This window comes from Anopheles gambiae, chromosome 2, assembly GCF_943734735.2.
Source record: "Anopheles gambiae chromosome 2, idAnoGambNW_F1_1, whole genome shotgun sequence".
Taxonomy (NCBI): Eukaryota; Metazoa; Arthropoda; class Insecta; order Diptera; family Culicidae; genus Anopheles; species Anopheles gambiae.
Genome location: NC_064601.1, coordinates 111,967,789 through 111,990,433, shown reverse-complemented (window position 1 = coordinate 111,990,433; position 22,645 = coordinate 111,967,789). Strand labels below are relative to the sequence as shown.

The 22,645-nt window shown below is 44.9% G+C and overlaps 1 protein-coding gene across 10 annotated transcripts in view; it reads right to left on the bottom strand.

Moving 5' to 3' along the window:
- LOC1269973 (uncharacterized) overlaps nt 1-22,645 on the bottom strand; it is a 178,764-nt gene that overhangs the window by 103,926 nt on the left and 52,193 nt on the right. For all 10 annotated transcript variants that reach the window (XM_061648136.1, XM_061648135.1, XM_061648134.1 and 7 more), the window contains exon 4: nt 6,783-7,877. In XM_061648136.1, the coding sequence (XP_061504120.1) occupies nt 6,783-7,877 (1,095 nt within the window). The remainder of the gene's footprint in view (nt 1-6,782; nt 7,878-22,645) is intronic.

Genomic DNA, 22,645 nt, shown 5'->3' with positions numbered 1-22,645 from the left:
CATCGTAAACGCCTTCGCGAACGGAAGGATGCTGGCACAAAAATTAATCCACTCCATTCCCTTGGCAAGCAGCGGCAAGAGGCGACCGAACAAAAGTGTAAAGCTAATTAGTCTTTAATGGGTGAAGTAATGTCATAAGCTTCGCCAGGGTTTTGTTCGCGCTTTTGTCGCGTGATGAGATGAGGTTTTGCCCGCACACCCGCACACGTCGCATCGTACACCATGGCTTGCCGGAGAGGTATACCGGATCTTTTGAACCGTTTGCATTGCTTTTCCGCCCATTTGCTCTGCGCTCTTTCGTTCTGTCGCCGTTGACAGACGGAGCAGCGTTTCATATTTCTTCTTGCAAGTGGTTCAGTCTCCATTGCCAAAGGGGCAAAAGTGGCCAGTGGCGACTGAATGTTTCGGTGCGAAGAAAATGACAAAATCCCCGATAATGAAGGTGCTCTCTCGCTGCGATGAAGTGAAGCTGATGACGATTTGCCCCTTCGGACTTGACCTGGGGAGATGATTGCATCATCATCATCATCAGCAAACAACTATGCCCTTTCCTCTGTTACCGTGCTACTCAATGAACTGGCTTGATCTTATCCTGTTTTTGCTTCGGCTATCGTAAACTCTACCTCGTTCCACTGCGCTGCGAAAGCATATCCACATTCAATGAAACTGACACTCGAAACGGGAGCTTTTCAGAATGTTTCGTTTTTCCTTTCTAACTCGACTCGAGAAATGGGAAAAAACACCTGCACGAGACAAGGATAGAGCGAGAAAGAGAAATAGCAGCATCCGACATTGGCTAGAAACTGTCTGAACCCAAACCTGCCCCTCCACTCGCATGCAACTAACCGGTGGATGAAAAGGTTTAAATTGCTCCATTGTCAGAGAATGTCTTCATGTAACTCATTTCCCGGTCCCCGGTTTTTGCCCTACTGATAGAACGATGGAACCGTTCCGAGTGAATCATAATGCGAAAAACGAGACAGAAACTGCCGTGCGGTACCGGGTGGCCGGGAAGGTCATTTACTTGCCCTTTGGTCCCGGCTGTGTTGATGAGTGATGACAGGGCCTGACAGATAAGTGACGAAAGGTCCTTGTCGGAGAATGTTGCCGAGAATCAACATTTACTGCCCGCCGGGTTTCGCCTCATCCTGCGCGCCAAAAGCAGCATTCCATTGCCATTCTGACCTTGCAGACCCTTTCTCTTCTAGAATCCGTAGCAACCGACCCGACCCGAACGGTGGACACACGGATGATGATGATGATGATGATCGCAAATTAACTGCAGGTCAACTGTTGGACGAGTGTGTGGCACGGGTCGAATGGACCGGTTACAGCTCCGACCGGGTCAGTGATAACCTTTTCCCCATCCGAAGGTCCCAAAGCAGTGCAAGGATCCTTCTTTCAGGGCGGAGATACTTCACAGATTTGTTGGGAGAGATTTACAAGCGCTACAACGCCAACTCAATCGTGCTGGGATTTATCCGGGAGTGGCAGAAATTATGTAGACAAGAAATTAAGTCTTGAAAGAGCACCATTTCGCAATTTTGCTAGTGAATGAAGAACTTTCGGTCCCATTTTTTTGCGCTTTCTGATGAAGAACGGTTTCGGGAAAGGGTTTTTTTTCAGTCTTTCTGATGACGAAACAATTGCAGTGAAAGTTAAGCTATACTGTGTTGTGTTTAATTTAATCATTAATTAACAATTCAATCCAATGCGCCATTTATGGTTGTGCCCTTTTCACATTCAATAAGAAAGATGTCTCTGTATCGGTCCTCAGGAATTAGCTTACGTGAGTCTTTTTTGTAGACTTGTGTTCTTCGTTTCATTGTTTGGGTCGTTCGTTTTAAGAATTGCTTTATAATTTTTTTATATGATTATTTTAGTCTCGTTTTACATGAACTAATGCATAAAAAGCAGTGTTTCTTCTTTTCTTTTTAATCTCTTTCAGATTTCCTGAAGGAAATACCGAAACTAAATAATCGAAACCGATAACCAATTTGCACACAAACTACGCCACGCTTAGCTCAAACCTACAAAAAATCCCAACAAAAGACAGGTGGAAAGCATATCATAAATAAAATCTATCCTCTAACACTCACACACACTCACACACACTCAACACACATCTGCAGCACTCGCGTCGCACTAGATTCGTGGAAAGGAAGTGAGCTAAATTCGATTAATTATTGATTGGCAACCGGAAGTGCCGGGCCCGGGGTCGCAAATTGAATCCCTCGACCGTTGCCCTGCGGGACCAAACACCGAAACCACAGCTCGAGAGTTCAAGCATGCATGACACACGGCACGGCCGCAAACTCAAAGAACTATCTAAAACCCCGCGTGTCCCGTTCTCGGGAACCGTTCGGCACGACACACCAGCCCAACCGTGATCGCATGTACTAATTATTTCTTATTTAGACAAGTTAATTCATTAGCACGCCAAATTGGTATCGAAAGGACTGGCCCGGAAGCCACAGGGCACCGGGACGACACGAGAGCTATCGACACCGTCTGCCCTTGAACGGTTGTGCTGCCTTGGGAGAAACACACAGACACACATTGGGAAAAAAGAGGGCGACGAGAAAAACGTGTAGACAGCAAAGTCAGTTGGGACTAACGGACAGGGTGAAAAGAAAAAAACCAATTGACTTGGGTGCTTCAAAGCCTTCCCGAGGACGACCAGGTCCAGGGAATCGTCCAACACACCGGAACGAAGCGTTGGTGGTGATTGGTTTCAGCGTGCCAGCGCGCTGATGGTGTCGATAATGACACCAACGATGATGAAGATTATTGCACTGATGGTGGTGTTGATGGTGTCCATTGGTTTGGCTTTCTTTTTGCCACCCCGAGCTAGCCTCTGCGAGGACAGAGCGGAATAGAACGGACAGTCGGGAAATCGACTCTTTCGGCAGGTTCTTTGGTTTCGTTGGGCCGGTACGGTTCTTTGACAGCGTATTAGTAATTCAATTTCCCGTCCTTCCCATGCTTATGGTTTACGCTCAAAAATTGATAAAGTAGGGCTTACGTGGGACCATACGTGAGAAGGCTGCCCAAAACGGAAACCGACTCTCGGCCGGTTTTGCACCAGATGTGGTTGACAGAAACAAGAAAGCGAACCGGAAACGTAATCCTTCCAGAAATATTCAAAACAACGAGTTGAAGAAAAGGAAAAGGTATTAGAATAACAATGTTTTGAAGCAATTCCTATGCATTTTGAATAGTAGAACCCTGTTACTTCATACAAGTAAGTGTGATAATAAAATAATATTACTTCGATTAAATATACAAATTTGTTTTTGTAAGGAGAGGACACACTTTGAACTAGTAAACAAAATTTGTCAACAAAAATCTAGCTAACCATTTAAACTTACAACATTCCAATACTTCTCCAAACGAAACTGTCCAACATCACCCTCCCTATTAGTCATTCACCACAGGCAATCAATACCAATACTAGCCGATGAGGGAGATGATACTTTCTGCAAGCGCATCAGAACCGAACCCCTGCCCAACTCAGGGAACTACGAAAACCCAAAACTGCTGACTGTTCAGAATGTACAGGATTTTTATCGGTTGATTTCTGGCAAAAAAAACCCACCCAAACCTCGGGAAACGAACGTGGCCGTCAGGCCACATGCTCGATTGTACAATATTTTGATTCCCACTTCTTCCCCGGCGGTTGAATGTGGTGAAGGCACCGCTTTCCGCTGTGGGCTTGTAGTGGGACATCGCCATTTGCCAAGTGGTTGCAATTGAACTTTGCACTTGCACTTCCAATGCTGAGCCTGACAAATTGTCCAGCTGCCTTACACCACCTTTCCTCTCACTTTCCCGCGATACTTCCATTGTCAATGGCAAGCGAAAGGAAAGCTATCGTCGGCGCACAAGATGTTTCTGGTGATGATTTTATTTAATAATATTTGTCCTTTTCACCCCCAGCCCGGGGTCTTTGTAGATGGCATCGATCGATCGTTTGAGTTTATGTTTTAGTTTTGAAAGGGGGAGGGTAGTTGGAAAAAGATGCTGTGGTCCTCAATGCTCTGAAGTGATTGGTGTTTGCATGTATGAGGAGACTGGATGCAACGGTAGATGTAACGGTTCAGGCACAGTATGGTAGATGTACGAATACAGTCGTAACATGAGTTATGTGTTCAAGAAAATAAACAATATACAATTAAAACAAAGGAGCAATAATGCTTTTTTACAACATCAATTGAAATCTTAACTCAACACGGTTATAATTACTCTTATTATTATTATAATTTCATCCTAGTAATTGCAGTTTCCTTCAGTTATTTAAGCAAAGAATTTTTCTTGAGATTCTTTACTTACTATACCCATAATTGAATCGAAAAATGTACATTAAAAAGCTGTATTATTCAATCCAATCGAGAGGTTTCTCATTTTTCTTGTTTTGGGCTCCACTTCTTCTTCTTCTTTGGCTCAACAACCGTTGTCGGTCAAGGCCTGCCTGTACCACTTATGGGCTTGGCTTTCAGTGACTAATTGATTTCCCCCCATAGCAGGATAGTCAGTCCTACGTATGGCGGCACGGTCTATTTGGGGATTGAACCCATGGCGGGCATGTTGTTAAGTCGTACGAGTTGACGACTGTACTACGAGACCGGCTAATGCAGTAAAACCGGCTTTTTGCTCCACAATGCAGTAAAAACAAACAAATTCCAATCAATCCACCGTTAACGACCTGTTCAAGGTTTGCGAAATCATTTGTCGCCACATTATTTATCTACCTTCCTTCCACGAACTGATATGTGTTTTATTTGCATGCCAAAACAAACTACCCAACGAAAAAAGGGCCCCAACTTCCTTGCGACGGTCCCATAATTCTTGTGACAGAATGTTTGCCCCTTTCTAGCCCTAGCATGGGAACCTTTTTTTGTTTTGTTTTCATTTCGCTGGCACATCGGCAAAGAACAAGCGAACAGCAAGCTGTCCCACAGCTCCCCTGTCAAAAACGGGAGTTGATAAATATCGTGTCGAAAAGCGTGTTCCTCGTTGATCAATCGTTCCCGTAGCGTTTCCACCCGCTGCCCAAACAAACGCTCCCCACAGAGCAAACGCGCCGTACCGCGCCGATCAATGTCTCGTTACACTCATTACCAGGCGGCTCGAGGACGGGATTTCTCTATTTTTTCCCCGTACTTCTGTCCCCTTGGTTTGTCGTCTATCAAAGCAAACAAAACGCAAACGCTGAACTAAACGAACAGTACAATATCTACAGATCGGTAAAGGAATACCATTCGCGCAACCTTTGCTTTGAGGACGACTGGTTACGTTCAATTTATTCAACCTCCTCCAGGGTTGGATGCTTGTTTTGGTCGTTCCAATCCATTGGTGTCGACTCCCGAACCTCGCTATCCAAAATCACTTTCTTAACCGTTTCGAAAAGATAGAAAGAAAATAGAAACCTCTTGCAGAGCTCTACCGGGGAGAAGAGGAAGCAATTGTGATCGATTTTTCTGTTCTTGTTTTTTGCATTTTTTTTTTCTGTATGGAGTGACTCTGCCCTAACTTCACCATTGTTCGCACAAAGTAGGACTACACACACTTTGGGTGGTGAAAAATGGAGCGTTAAAGGATTTATTTTTGTTCGTTCGGTGTTTCTTTTTTGGCTTGCCTTTCTTCACCGACTGTTTGATGTAGAATTGCTTTTTTCCAGCTCCACTCTTCTGCGCCCTGTTTACCTCTGCCGAACCCTAAGCAGTGCAGTGTGTGTGTTGAATTAATTTGGTTGTTTTTGTCACTCGCCCAGTCGCACAAAAGAAAACGAAATCAATTTTTCCTTTTTGTCCCGAGCTGTACCCACTCACACCAATTATCCTCGCGTTTGGGGTTCAGTGCGATTGGACGGAGAAAAAAATCAGATCGCAGACCTCCGCTTAAGCTCAGTCAGATAAATCCAGTGGAATAAAAACACGCCCAACACGACACGCGAGTGCAATTTGGTGATTTATGTTTTCCTGCCTGTACTGTTTTTTGTTTGCCTCCTCCGCGTGCCACTGGATTTCGGTTCATAATTTATGAGGTGTTTGACTTGCAGTTGTTCACCCTTCAGCGCAGAAAGTTCACAGCTCTCACAGGAAGCATTGATTGCGTTCGGAGATCGTAATGATGATCGACCGGTGCCGTGCCGTGGAGTGTTGCACCGTGAAGGAGACACACGGGAGTTTTGTTTGCCTTTCCGCCTGTGGATCAATACTTTTGGGGGTGAATTATTAATGTCCTGCCAGTCGGTGAGTCGGTGTGGAAGGCAAATATTAAAAACCTCCGGTGCACCGTTGAAGAAATCAAACAATTGCTGGTGTAGTGAAAGTGGTGGAGCAAATATAATTTCGCACCAACAAACAAAGTGAAAACTTCAATTGGAAATACTGGCACACCTGTTAGTAAGCGTTGTTTTATTGTTGCCACTGTCGGGTAAGAAACAGAGATTAATGCATACAATTTGTGAAGTAAATCACTACCAACAGACATGAAGTCTTACTCTCTCTTACGTGTCAACAAAACTCAAGAGCTTCAGTCCGGTGAGATTCAATGGGGCAACACTTAGCTAGTAATCAAAATTGAGTCAACAGAATTTTCTGGAATCACTCTTCTTAGAGTTGAAAGTCCAAAGAATGTCATATGGATCTAATCTTCAGCATTTATTAGAGGTTTAATAAGGTCCTAAGAGCTCTAAAATCTCTATAATCATTCAAAAAATATAACCCACATCTTCAGTGATCATCAAAAATGGTCCTTCCATTTCCAATCCTACTCACCTGCACCCAGCGGCATATTGTTCGTCTTGTGGACCACTTTCGCCACCACGGTCGGTTCCTTCTTTTCATCCGCCTCTTCCTGCACGCGCCGTGCGATGGCTCCGCCGCCAACGCTGGCCGATCCGACCGGTGCCGCTGTCACTGTAACCACCGTCGTGGTAGGTGTCGAGACCGGCTTCACCTTCGCCAGCGTAGCACCGCCGGCCGTCGACACCGAGATGCCACCGGAAGCAGCAGCCGAAGCGGCCACCACCGTACTGCCAGCCGTTGCGACCGTACCCGCCGTCGTAGCATTGCGTATCACCAGGATGGATTGTGACTTATCAAGCCGCTTCAACGTGCGCAACAGTATCGGTCCCTCGGTACCGTTCTTGCTCAGCCGCTGCTGCAGAAAGATTGGCCCGGTAGTGCTGCCCGTCGCAGACGACGAACCCACCTCGAGTGTCGTGCCCTTCTTCAGTGCATCGGACTGTAGCAAAATCGTGCCACCAGCTCCACCGACACCGCTAAGGCCCTCGAGCGTGCCGCTCTTGATCGCTGGTTGAAAGAGGATCGTACTCGCCCCGCCACCACCGGTGCCGGTGGTTGCCTCGGCCAGTGTCTTCGTTGCATGTGCCTTGGTGATGGTCGTACCGCCGGACGTCGTTGTTAGGCGCTGGTGCTGGAGAAAGATCGGCTTATCCTCGTCGCTCAGCAGGCTGAGCAGCTCGTGCGTGTTCTGGAGAATGATTTGACCGTTCTCGGAGCGTGAACCTCGCACGAGGATGATGTTGCTGTGCTGCTGCTGCTGCTGCTGTTGGGGCTGCGAGGTAGCCACGGTTACGGTGGCCGGACTCTGGCTAGTCGTGACGATCTGCGAGTGAGCGATCTGCAACGCGTGCGTTTGCAGTGCGCGGGACGCTTCGGCCGAGATGGTGACGCCGGACTTTTCCAACCCGCTCAGCAGCGTTGCCCCGCTGGCAGTTACCATTGTGGGCGCGTTCGACGAAACGACCGTAGCCGCCCCGGAGGCCGTCGCCACCGATTTGCTGCCCTGCTGCTCATTGCCACCGTTCGCTCCGGATCCCGATGCATTGCCCTCCTCGGCCGTTGGACCTGCGAGGGAAGAAAGCAAGCGAAAGAGTTAGACATCTTAGTGAGTTGTTTATGCTAGATGGTCATTTTATGATATTTATTTTAAATTCCAAAATCATTAAATGCATTATAAAGTGTTTATAAAATACACCAGAATTGTACACGTACACTAATCAAAGTCGGGACCTCCCAAGGACAACTACTCTTCCACACTCCTGTACAACAAATCATGCTCTAAACAATAACATTTCAACTACAAACACTTCTACAACCCTTTCGTGTCTAATCTAAAACTACCGGAAACGAGCAGCAGCACTTTCCACCTGAACACGATGCGAATAACATAAAACAAAACAAAAAAGCTACACCTAGAAAGGAAGGAAACCCCTGTCACTGGCCGAATTTCTGCCCGGTTAAACGGTACAAAATATGGCCACACCGGCGGTAATTAATTTCCCCCACGTCCGAAATGGAACATTTAACTAATTTCGATCATTTACAAATGGCTCGCAGGGCTATAAAATTTCCCGAAACTAACTGCCCACTTTCCGGGAATGGGGAGACAAGCAGCTCCGTCTAATGTGCTACATCCCGTTTCCAACGAGCGAGCAAGTGCTAAGGATCAATTTAATGACCGAACTATCGGAAATATCCACTCGCCATACCATTACTCTCTCTCTCTCTCTCTCTCTCTCTCTCTCTCTCTCTCTCTCTCGCTTGCCTTCTGTCACTCGCGCTCGCTACTACCTCAGAGCCATTCCGACAGCCAGCATCCTAAACACGACACACGGCTATGCCACACGAGAACGTAGAACGTTACGGGTGCACCCAAAATGCCGGAGTTGTAAAATCAGTTAGCATCGATAAACTTCCGGTCTGTGGCAGTTTCGCCGCTGATGGACGAGTGAAGCGAGTGTTTGGTTTCTTCTACCCTCCACAGTGTAACTGTATGTGTGTTTAACTACCGAAAGTTCTCTACCACTTTAGGCTAGAGTCACACACGCTACACAACCAACCCAATTCCAGGGAAGGGGAAGCGATGGCAGTGTAAAGGTGTAGCAAATGTTTTCCCAAACAAACTATCACCTCGCCAGTACACCGGAACCTTACCACAGCGGAATACAATCCCTCCCGGCAAAACCACGCTGCAGCCCGTCAAACCGCTGTGAAAGTAAATTACGATACAAACAACCAATAAATATCCGTACCGGAGTGGGTGGATGTTTTTGAACCGGGGAGATGGGGCTGATTTTTCATCGGGAAGTTAGCGTAAATTGAACGAGCCGATGGGAGCGATAAGTTGGAATTGAATTGATTTAAAGAATTTTGAGAGGGTTTTTATGCTGCAACGAAACATTAGTGCATCTTTAGTTCTATCTTTGTATTCTTTGGTTGAATTGAATCATCGTTATTACTGCAACTTTACTTAAAGCAGGTAATAAATATGTGTTGATAATAATAAATTAATCATAATCAGCAAATAATGATATAACACAAAAATACCAAAAAAAAGGACTGATAAATGTAAACTAACAACGAAATTCTTAGTCATCTTTTTACTACATAACACGTAAAGTGTTCCCAAACAGATGTTCCTCGAATAAACCTATCGGACAAGAACATTTTGTGCAACAAATTAGGTCTTCAAGTTTTAGCTCAACCCACAAAAGAAGAAGATTTATGAAACAAAGATTGATCAATCTTTGCGGAAACCAATTTTGTCTCCTTGTGGACAGTAATGTATTCATGGCGTAATTTCTCCCATTTCTCTCTTCATACTATTGCCCGCAAACGCATTTAACCCTCACCATGCAGCGGGAGGAAAAGGCCATTAGTTCTCTTTTGCTACCCTCGGAGCACCGTGCACAGCTCAGCCGTGCAAATTTACGCCACCGATACCGATCGCATCTTAACGATTGAACCAATCGACATGCAACCGCAGCAGGATCGCCCTGTATCGCCATAGTCAGTAGTCTTGCAAAGGGGCTCCAACGATAACTCTGTCAACTCAACTTCTCCAAACAGGGACAGAGACGGTCAAACGGGAACGCAAAGCCAGGATTCGATAGGATTCATCCCCGTCGTTGAGCTGAACACAGCGAAGAAGATCCCCTGGAGTAGTCACTTATTAAAAATAAGACATTCCCTTGCAGATCACGTACACCTTCGGCCCCGGAATAGGCTGTGTCATTCGTTACCGAAAGGGGAGTACGTCTTTCCTCCTCGCATGTGCGCGTTTCATCCATGCACGCTAAACGTGCATAGTTTTCCTTAGTGGAAAACTCAAACGAATCGTACGTTGGCCGGTTTTTGGGGAGCCAAAAACAGCACCGGCATTCGAGTCTGAGAGGACGAGCCCTTAGGCTTGCCTAGCATATCGTCTCAAGGGTTATAATTAAAACTTTCTGTCCAATGTCTCCCTGTCTCTCTCTCTCTCTTCCGCCTTATCCGTAGAATCGTTCGGCTAAGCTACTTCGTATGTCCCGCTTTTCTATTCCACACAGTTACCACTTGCCGGGGGTCCGCGAGTCGCATACATTCGCAACGCAAATGAGCTACACAGCGGCTTTGACCGCCACATAAGCTCTCATACCCTTTTCGGTGAAGCAGTCGCTTTTTTGTCCACAGGATAGCCGACTCCACTATTCTCCCTTTTGCTCTACTTATCTCACCCTGCCACTGGCATTATCCGCTACGGAGCTCAGTTTCGGTTAAGCAAAGCCGTAGGCAATCATCACGAATATGATAATTGAATCTAGGAGGTTGAAACACTCGCCCGGCACGATACACTCTTCCCTACACTCTCTTGCAATCGAACAACTCCCAGTTCCAATTTGCTGGATTCAGCGGGGGATGGTAGGATTCGCTTAGGATTAAATAAAAATCGGGAAAAACTGTCGACAAAACCAGCCAACCAGCACTACCGCGTGGTGGCTTTGTAGCACAGAAAAATTCACTTCTATCTGGGTGGAATTTACCCCGTATTCAACTAGCCCTCGAACGACCGGAAGGGGCGAGTTTCGTTCAAATGGGACGGTCACACAGAAAATCCAAGCCGAAAATTGTTCATCCCACCGCCGTGCGGGAACGTGGGGCACGTGTGTGTACGTGCTCTCGCATAGTGAATATTATGCAAAACTAAAACAAAAGCAAACAGACACCAATCGAAACAGGATCCACTGCGCCGTGGCATCAATATGAAAAGCGAGAGAAAAAAGACATTTCAACTAGAGAAACTGCCAGATTGTTTCACATTCCAATTGTGACGAAAAGTTTCGCGTAATTATTTCGACTTTTGAGAAAATACGGCATGCCGCAGAAAGACCACACTTAAATTGATCTTTCACTTTTTTGTCTACTAACGGGTGTTTTTTTGTGATCTTTTGTGATAATTTCCCGGAAATTCTCGTTCCATCCCGTTTCGTTTTGCAAGCCGGCAAGGCAAACACAACGCCGAGTCCTTCCCTGACTTGCATCAGCGTGACAGCGAGGCAGCAGATCTGTACTTGAACTCACTCTTTCACTCTATCTCTCTCTCTCTACAATCATCGTAAACTTTGTCTAAAATCAACTGAGATGAATGGGTAATGACGACAGATGTCGTTGAGTTGTTTCGCGGAACCGGTTGAACCATTCTAAGGAAGCGCAGCGTGAAACAAAACGATCCCGGCTATGAAACCTTGTGCAATAAAACGAAACAAGGGACAGCAGGAAACATGAACACGGAAAAAATAGAGTGAACAGGAGGTGAGTGCCTTTTGCGAAGTTCACAAACTAGCGAAACGGAGCTGTAAAGTTATGGGTGGAAAATTAAATTCCACCGCTGTGTACCGTTTCGCTGAATTATAGTTGTGTTGTTTCTAACTTCGTTTGTTGTTGTGTAGTTTGTTTTGGTTTTGTTTTTGTTGTCGTTTGTTTTAAATTAAATTGAAAACTAGGAAATGTTTTATTGTTGTGGATTGTTCGTTCAAAAACTCATACATAACATTCTTATAAGCTTCCGATGGGATCCCGATGGTCCAACATTTGGAACGACGGTTCACACAAGATCAAAAGTGGATCTTTCCCCATTCAGACTTTATGTATGTAGGGAGGACAGTTTCTTCTGCTTTTTGAATCGTCAATACTCACTAAAGAAACGGGTTAAACTCTAATGTTCTTAAAGCTTTTCGATGCTTTATTCACTCCAGACACAAATTGTTTCCTTTCCCTTTCAGCTTCAAGCAACAAGCGTACCTTTTACATCTACCAAAAGCACAAACTCGCCTAACCCACACCAAAAGCCACAGAGAAACCGGATGAAACCAACAAATGAAAATTCCCGCGAAAAGATAAAGTACTAAACAACTGGAAACGTATAGAAGCAAGAGGAAAAAAACACAATGTGCCATAAAAATATTTAATAAAACACATCGCGCACAACTTTACAAAAAAATACGGCGTTATGTCTTTCCCATTGCCTCTTTTATTGAAAGGTAAAGTATTTCGCTTCCGCCTTTACGCTTTATTGCTTACGCCGAAAAACGAAACGAGCCTTATCCTTTGCGGCCATTCGGCGTGTGGTGTATTTTTTTTTTTGTACTGGCTTGGACCAGAGCAGTAACATATTACCCTTTAACATCGTGACCGGAACTGACACTTTTAGAGGCAATATTAGAATCTTTCAGTGTGTCTTGTGGTGCAACGAAAGCGCTGTGCGCGTAAATGGTTCTTAAATTTAAAGTTTAAAGCATACAACGACACAGCAGCGGTTTGATAGAGAAAAACATCTCATAAAGTGTTTTAAGGATATACAGTGGAGCGCCGTTTATTTGGGTACCTTTTATCCGGCTTTCCGTTTTTCCGTGCTGTTGCGAAATGACAGTTCAATACTAAGGTGACATTGCGTTATGAGGAGGATATTTAAAAAAGCAGAATATTACAAAAAAACACTATAATTCATGGCAATTTTCAAATATTCTCATGAGAAAAACTGAAGTTAATAAAAACTGGGTTATTTTTATCAAAAAATAGGAATTTTTTAAAGAACTAATCAGAAATTGGTGAAAAATATATCATTTGACTCATTATCCGTGTTATTCGCTTATCCGGTCGAGGTCAAGTACCGAGAAGCCCGGATAAACGGCGCTCCACTGTATTACATAAAGTACGACGATATATTAAGTTTAACAAATTTGATTTAAAATCTTAATTTAAATTGTATGGTATTCCAGTTGCAAAGGACCGAACTCAAAACATAGCTCTCCGAAATTAACTACCACACCAACTTAATTCAATAATTAATTAAACGATCCAATTACATTTCAACTATCCTCAAACTAGTGCTCAACCCCACACCAAACTACCATTTAAATCCTCCAAATACATAACATGCTCGGCAATAAATGTATTAATATGAAATTAAGCGCATAAATTATGTCCAAATTGATTTATACAGTACTGCTTAGACAAAAACCCCGTTCGGCAGTAAAGAAAATGGGACAATACAAAACAGTGGCAACAAATAATAACAAAAAAAAACACCCAAAAAGACACTCACACATACATTCTGTAGCAATGTGGTCCTTTTAGACACACTGCTACCGGCCTGTCGCGCGCGCTATACTAATTATGACTTTGTGTGGTTTGCATTTCTCAACCCACCGCACCCTTTACTCATCGGTTCATCCAGGGCCGATGTGTGTGTGTGACCGGTGGCGGTTAGTTGCCACCTTATCCCTGCTGGATAGCTGAGCTAGTCCTGCAATCAAACAACGAACGAACTGTTTGCTTTTACTGTTTCACCCCGCTCCAGGCACGAAGCAAGCAACTTCGAGCGCCGAAAAACACAGCAAAACTACGGATTTTCCACAAACATGCACAATAAACGAAGAGCAGTTTCCCGTTCCAAGTCCGGCGCGGAATGAGAAACAGAAGCGAGGCACTCTTATTGTTCACCACCGACGATGGTTTGCATCAAACGGGCAACGGGCACACTCCGTCGTTTGCATAGAAACGTCCATAAATGGTGGCAGTACAACAGAAAAATGGCACAGCAAACACTCCCGAAACAAGGACACCGACACTTACACCATCCCGCTCTGTACCGGTGATGCAACCGAGGATGTGTCCCTCTTCATGTTGTATCTGTTACAGGAATATCGAAAAGCCAACCACTTCAAACCCGAAGGAGAAAAGGAAAGAAGGGAAAAACACAAACCGGCACTCGGCTCACCGCACTAGTCGCTAGTGCTTTGGTTTCTGCCTGCCTGCCTGCCTGCTTACCATAGTGGACACTCCGACAGACACAATAGCGCTGCATTCGGGATGTCCGGTTTTCACCACAGGGCCGGAAAGCCGGCCGAAAACGGACACTCGTCCTTGGTCCCGGGGTTTCGCTCAACGTTAAAACGTCGTCGACTGCACGCCGTGGCTTTTTGGGGTGGTGATAAATGGAACGGTGGTTTGTTATTTTATTAATTTGCTGAAAGCCGTACCAAGACCACAAATGGCTTCGGGCTGGCAATTGTTGCCCTTTTATGCTGCCTTTTCCAGTGTCCTTACCCGTTTTGTGACGCTGAAAGATGTTTGTTTTTCCGGGGTGTAGGTTTTTATAGTTTTTAATTTAAGGATGAGTTTTTGCGTGGAATATTCCAACCGTTTTCTCCACATTTGTTGGTCTGTAAATGTGTGCAAATTCTCCAGAAACGATACATTACTTCACGATTTTTATATCCATCCCTCATCATAATTGCCCCATTGAAGAGCCCCACAAACATTAACTCATCCCATCAATTTCAAAACACTACACACACAGACACAAACACGAAAAAAACAACCCTTCCAAAACAGATATCGGACCGGTACGATCATAAACTGTAATCTCTTTCCATAATTGAGTCACATTAAAAAACTCTTACGGTCACAAGCGGCCGTACGTTCGTTCCCCGTTTGGCCGTTCGATAAGCTCCCAGGACAGATCTGACCGGTGCGATAGGGCGAGCAGGAAATTTATGGCTGACCATTGGCTAATAAATAGAATGCACCATAAATAACCTGCGGAATGACCTGACGGGCCCGGGCGGCGAGACCAGCGAGCCCGGCGTACTGGAAGCTGTGTTTGAAAATTGAGATGGTGACATTTACGAGATGGCTAATAGAAATTTTATTCCTATTGCTAATGGAAATGATGCGAAACTCTTCTCCTTTTGTGGCGCTATGCTTGCTCCATTTAACAATGATAGTGCCATAGTAGTGTTGTTGATCGGATAGTGACCGTTTAATGTATTACAGATTGCAATGCAATTTTACAACTTTGTACAGTATTTCTTCCGTTTTCTAGTATACTAACAAGCTATTTGCAAACAGCGTATAAATGTTTAAAGGTCATGTGTCACCCCTTTCTCAGCCGCTCCTGGCAAACCACGCACTACCAATTAAATATTAACCCTCTTCATGTAATCCTTAACAAAAATATGTTCCTGCGCACTAGCTGCTGGGTGCGCAAATTTATGACCAACATTTGTATTCCGTATTCGAACAGCCTAATACATTAATCGGTACCATGGGACAACACGTAACGTAGAGTGGGACATAAACAGCTCTTGTTTACATTTTTAACAATTTTTACATAATTTTTCGATAAAAAAAAATGCAATAAATTGAAATATTAAAATAAAATGCATCATAAACAGTTAAAATAAAACATACAAAGTGGGTATTGTGCTTTACAGGAGTTAAATAAAGTTCAAGAATGATAATTATTAATATGACGAATGTATAATGAAATGACAGCAAGCAAGAGCAAGCAAGTCTATCAGACACATTTCCCTGAACTTTTCCTTAAATTACTTAAAGTTCTATCATCACTTAGAATTTATAAAAAGTATTGAAAAAAAAACTATTTACTCCGATAACTCCTTTTTTGTCCCATAGTTACCCATCCCATTACAAACAAAGAACAAAGATATCATTACACACATACCATTGTTTCCTTGACAAGAATCAAGAACGTTTGCTATCCACAGCGCGAAGCTTAGATAAATCTCGGTACTATCATCCATTGCTCGATACCCCATTTCCCATTTCCCTCCCATCCACCCACAATCGCTTTGTTTATGAGCAGCTTCCGCAAAAACCAGCTGAACCTAGAATTACATATCTCACCAGCCCAATTCCCCGTCCCTTGAAGGCCTCTGGGGGCGACACAACGTTGTAGATTTGAAATTATTAGCTGCCGTATTTCTTACTTACACGCTCACGCATTTAATCGCACAAATCCTGTGCCGCTGCTCCCACCCCTTTGCTCGTGGAAAGCGACCAAATCCTGGTGCAAAACCAAAACCACCTCCCCACGGATGGATGGCGTTACCAGCACGGACGATCTGACGATCCGCACATTCGGTCGATGACAACTAGCGAGCGAGCGAAGAAAATCCATCTCAAATTTCACACCACACCAAAACGCCGCAGGAACGTTTTTCGGTTTCGGAAGTTGTCTTCGCGTTCCCTCGGGGCGGGAGTGCAAAAACCGCCATCGCCATGCTTGATCCTGACACTTGAGCACACACACACACACACACACACACACACACACACACACACACACACACACACACATAAATTCCCCCATACATGCATGTGTACATCATCATGGTTCACAGCAGCGACACGACAACGAAAGACAACATTCGCTCGGATTCACTTGTCACCAGGCTCGCCCTCGTCTCTCGGGGCCACCGATTCCTCTCCAACTCCTTGCGGGGTGCGCGCGCGCTGGCACTGATTCAGTAACTTTGCGGAAAAGTTAATAAAAAATTAACAACTACTCCCGGAGAGCGAGCGAGCGAGATGCCGTTCCAAAAACCACCCATGGTCCCCTCCAAGTTCGTTCTCCTTGTTCGCTCCTCTCGTTCAACATCATCACGAGCCCGGTGACTGGCTGCTCGCGAGCGGCATACATTAGGGTACAAGTATCGCTGGCGCTGACAAAATTATCTACTTTCCGTGCAAAACTTTCCTCAACAGTTTTCCGTCCACCAGAACCCGGCGGCTGCCCGGGCTGGTAAGCCACGTGACGTGCGGGAGATTCCACCACGGTGAAACCGCCGCAGCCACGAATAATAAGTTGACACGTTCCATCGCCGGCATCGCCCTGGTTACTGCTTCATGCCCCGCGGTTTGGAAGGTGTACGCCGTCGCTCGGCGCAGTGGTGTTCGCTCTTTTATGGGTTTTGTTTTTAAAACCGTGTGCGGTACTGTGGGCGAGTGTGGGCGAACAGTAAAAAAAAAAGTAAGGGGATTTATTTCGTACCAGCAGAGCGGAACGGCAATTTTTGCTAATGATAGCCGCGAAACATGATGAAAGATTCCGATACTACTTATCGTGTTGTTGTTTTACTGTTTTTCTCCACTCGGATCAGCTTCTTTGTGCGTGGGGTGTTAATTTTAACTTGAGGGAAAGTTTTCCATTAATTTTGTGCTAGCTGATTGACGCTGGAAGCTTTTACTTTGTTCACTGTCTTTAATATAGTAAATATGTTATTTTCAAAGTGATTCTCTTGTCTTATTACATCTTTGTAATCCATTTGTTAAGTCAATGTGATTAAGTTTGATTAACTGCTTCTTTCTGGTCTTTAGATAAGTTTTATTGGACTTGTATTTTATGATTTAGCTTTGATTTAGATAGCTTGAATTAGTTTTCATTATTTTAATATTTAATTTCAATTGAATTGCAGATTTCCTCTACAGTTTGTTCTTGTTCTACGATGGTGTAGATTGTTTCTTCAGTTGTTCTTCGTTTTATTGTTATATCATATCATAGCTATTGATTTCTTCTATGTTTCCATCGCTTTTTACCTTCTTTCGTGTTTATTCTTTCCACTGTATGCTTGCCGCGCTTAACTACTACGTCTACTTAACCTTGTCGTTATAAACAAATTAATTCAATTATAGAGTAATTGAAACCTATACGGGAAACCTATTCCCATGCCAAAGTCTCCACCCATTGTATATAGACACATAAACCCTAAAATATTGCTAATGCGCCTATCCTTTCCTCAAGTGCTCTCTGACTCTCTCCCCCGCACTCTCTCTAGAGCCGCATAAACACGTCCAACAATTTGTTACCGCCGTTACCGTCCACAAGCGACAAGTACTTAAAAAGTAACAAATGTTCAACTCATCAAGATAATCTCCCCGATCGCAACCAACAGGCGCACAACACTTTGCCTCACGCTTTCATGAAACATGCAACGGGGAGGGCAGAATTGAAATCGCATACCCAAAATATATGCAATCCTGGCACCACGCTCCAAACAGGACGGTCCGACAAACCGGTACTCGCTCGCTGGCTTCCACCCCTCAAAAGCGCTCTGGTGGCGGGTTCGGGTCAGCAAAAAGCGGAGCAATAAAATGTTAAACATACTCGCGTATTATGCACGCTCCTTTACCAGGGCAAAATGGCACCATTCGCATACCGAAACAGAAACACCACCATCGCAACCCGCTCGACCATGCCCGGCATCCGGCACCAATTGGCACCCGCAGAACTCCGGCCAAGCGCTTTACAGCGGTTGGACTATTTCAATAAAATACAAATATTTACTACCCACCACACTCGCCCACGACGCAGGCACCACGCCAACTGCCGATTACTATCGCTTCACAGCGCACACACACACACAAAGGAACACTACTTTTTTCCCATCATCTTCCATCGTTGACGATCCGGCACAGCGAGCGCATTTGGCATGCCCGGGACAGATTAATCTTGTTCAGAAACAGATTTTCCTTTTCAGGTAAATTGAAAATTTGCGGTGCAATAAAGTCGACAAGTAATGGGTTGCTTTCACGCGGCATTTTCGCCGAAAAGCGCGCTGAAACTGTCGTGTCTCGTGTCTTGCGCGTGGACCGCATTGATGTGTGTGTGTTTTGTGTTATTTGCTTGCAAAGTAGCTTTTTTTTCACTTTGCGACTCTCCTCTCAGTGAGCTTAGCACAGTTTTTGAATGAAAAAAAGGTTTTAAAGGTTGTGTAAAAGGATACTTCATGTCTGAAAAAAATTGCTGAAGAAATTTCAGGTATAAAAACAGTTGAATGAACTGTAATTTTATCAAGAATTTCATTCAAGAACATTTTTGAACTAAAATTTCTGCTCCTTTCAGCTTTTTAAGAACAAAGAAGTGATCGATTTTTTTACAAAAATGGCTTTTAAATTCTCATCTTTAATGCTTTAGACTCCAAGAAATAAAAAAAAAAAAACTGGTATAATTTTAAATCCCATCACTCAAAAACATTCGAAGCAATTTATTCAATGCGTAAATGAGCAACAATTCAAGTTCCGGAAAGGGCCTGCTTCCCTTATTCCGATAAATATCATTCATAGCCTAACATTCCGACACAATACACCTGCTTATCAAACCTATTTTAAAGCTATTTCAGGCCAATTCACTGCCCACACCCACCGGTCATCAATTCTCATTACGCGGCCATTGATTCAACCCTTCCTTCACACCGTCGAATCTGATATCTGCTCGCTCGCGCACCATTGCAAGATTAGCTACTCCAAATGAAACTCTAATCAATCGGTGCTAATTCTCGGAAACCGATTCACCTGCCTACGAGACTGCTCTACAATAACTCCCCTCCATCCCGTCCTACACGTTTCGATTGCAATCCGCGAGCTGGAGCAGGCAGGGTGAAACGGAAGTCCCGCACCTGGCGCGTAAGTGTCAAGCGTGCCAAATGGCGTATTATGTTCCAATAATTATTCATCATCATTAGTGCATTAATTGATTGATGTTGCGAGAGCCACTCCTCCCTTGAGTGCCGTGTGCGATGCAATGGGAAATTCCACCCCAATTGCACTTGCACACAGACACACACACACACACACACACACTCGTGAACAGTATCTACAATCCAGTAGGCATGGCGTTCCGCGCGTTCCTTTGCGCGATCCTTGCGTGACCTGAAATGTGTCTTCTGTGCGAGTGTGACCGACCGAGGGGCACGGATGTTTGCAGTAATTGTGCCAATTGGAACCAATACGCGCCCGGGAACGTCTTCGCGGGCTTGCTCCAAGCATCTAGCGCCAGCACCAACCAAGTGCACCAAACCAGAAAACCGCAAACCTGTCGTGAGTGAAACCGATTCCGTGCAATTACCTTCCGATGATTTATGTGCAGCTAACCGAACCGGGCCGAAACGGGCCCATAGGCAAAGGCGCACCCCAAAGAAGTTGGCCAAACGAAGTCATCACCCGGAACACATCTCACCGCGTCCTCATCAACCTTCACCCGGGCCCAGAAGACCGTGGGAGAAAATCGAACGCTTGCAAACGCTTCGCGGCGCACAACCAGCTCGCTCACAGCCCGATAACCCGAGAGGCGCAAATATGCCAATTGGAAAATGGAACGATAAATAATACAGCCATAAGTACCTGTTGTTGTTTATGTGCTTCGACGTTATTTGTCTTCGGGCTCACGCGGGGTTCGGGCACCTCCCGCCAGCGGACCGTAAACCGGTGGCTTCCGCTTCCGGTACAGCGATCCGAAAGTTGCTCACATTTCCGGCACCTTTCATCCCCTTCCTGCACAGGGGAGTGGGAGGAGGAGGGGGCGATTGTTTCCTTTCGGTCGCTTCTTACGATTCCATGATTCCTTTTGCCGAAAGGGATCGGGCGACCGGCTAGACAGGCTTTTGAAGAAGATTTAGCCGCTTAGCACACGATAACCGAGAAGCATACGGTAGGCACGGGCCTGCTTACCATTATTGGCAAAACCGGTAATCGCAACTGGAGCCCGTCCGATCCCTCCCTCTCTCTCACCCGCCTAACCGAAAGAAGATTGGGTTCGCATTACAAGCGGCACGGCACGGCTTGCGAACGAAATGGGGAAGTGAGTTTCGGAATGATTGCGATCTATTTCTTGCGTACACTCCCTTCACCATCCTTACCGACCTTTCCAGTGGAAAATTGCGTGTCCTCAGTCCCGGGGACTACGTGGGGATACAATTTACGCGTGCAGGTATGCGCTCCGAACACCGGGTCCGGGATGGAATTGAGCAGCCACTGTCGAACTGAGCCGTATGCATAAATAAATTAAATCAAACTCAGGCGTTCCGGGTGAACATCCCGGATAAGGCTGGGAAGATAGATGTCGAGCTGCTAATAAATCAATACCAGCTACCAGGAATGGGAAAGGATGGAGGAAGCTTTGTGAGGAGGAGATGAAAGGTTGGTTGGTGTGTCATCGGTGTGGTTAAGTGATTTATCATTTGTTGAATCGGTTCAATTTATGTACATATTTCACCATTGCCCAGCAAGCCAGTTAGCATACTAAGTGGACGACTGGGGTGGGGGAGGAGAAGGCTTTTTTAACGCTTTCTTTACGAGCTTCCGAAGGTTAACCGGGAACGACCTTCGTTCAAGGTTGTTCGTTTTGGGGTTTGGGGCTGGTATTTGGGTACTTTCAATCGATAACGATATCGAGAAGGTAAATCTGGAGCGTTAGGATAACAGATAGAACTGTCACAATATTTTTGACCAATCTACTGGGTTTGTTCACTTAGGGTTAGTTCATCAATGTTAGTTCAGTTACCATTTATTAGGCATTTTCGAATAATCTTTAGATATTTATGAGTTCCAATTACAAAGGCAAAGTTCGTTTGATGCCCCTTTATGTGTAAAGAAATATTGATTTTAATTTCCTTATTCTGAGAACATGTCAATTTTGTCAAGATTTGTAATCCATTAACCATTTTACACCTCGAAGAGAAGGTTCTTAGTTCCTATAATTGAGCACAATCAAAACTGTCGTTACATACCGAAGGTGGTAATATTTAACTTCTTAGAATCGGATTATGGAGCATTAAAAGATTATTCTAAGATAGCTTCAATACGCAAACAATCCATCAAACATATCATTTTATTACCAATGAGACCGTATTCTTCAACGTAATGATGCAACAACCTGGTGCTGTGTCGGATTATTGGGCAGTATTATTCGGAATACTGATTTTCAATATGGAATAAATATTTCTTCTTAAAACGATGTAAAATACACCGTTGTGCAACATGCATTGAACACGTTGTTATAATATTTCCTAAAAAGTGTTTTCAACTTTCATTCTGATTGTTTGACTAACAGTATCAACTCCCCAGATGATGCATGTGACCTTCTAGCACCCTTTCCAAAGTAAGACTAATCCGATCCAGTGCTTTTTAAGATGATTATGGTACCGTCAGTCAATAAATCGTTAGCAATCCTCGCTGCCAATCATCGACACCATCAAGCGCACCGACGAATGCTCATTACACATCGTCCTCAATTTCACTGCCACAATTCCTCATCGCCCTGTCCCGTCATTCCGTACAGAAGGACCGCTCCAAACACCGTACCAAAACCACCACACAACCGATCAAAGCCGTCCCTGTTGCATTACAGCAGTAGCAGCCCGGAGCAAGACCAGCACAGCATACCACAGCGTACTTTCCAGCGTGGAGCCTACCCACCCAAAACCAATCTCTCATTCCCATCGCAAGGCACCCGTGGAGTGAGTGTCCGTGGGGAAACGCCAAAAAGCCTTCACCTCCAACGCACACTCAGTGGTGGTGGTGGTGTGGCCGGAAGCAAACACACCATCAAAGTGCATAATAAATCATGCTCAAGCTCAGTCCCCGTTTTCACTGGCTCTTTCTCTTTCACACACTCTCCCCGTGGAAGTATGTTTGACAGCTACCCCCAAAATCCTCCAATCCACAGCAGTAACGCTCGGTCAGCCACTGGGGGGGGGGGAGGACGGTTCCGA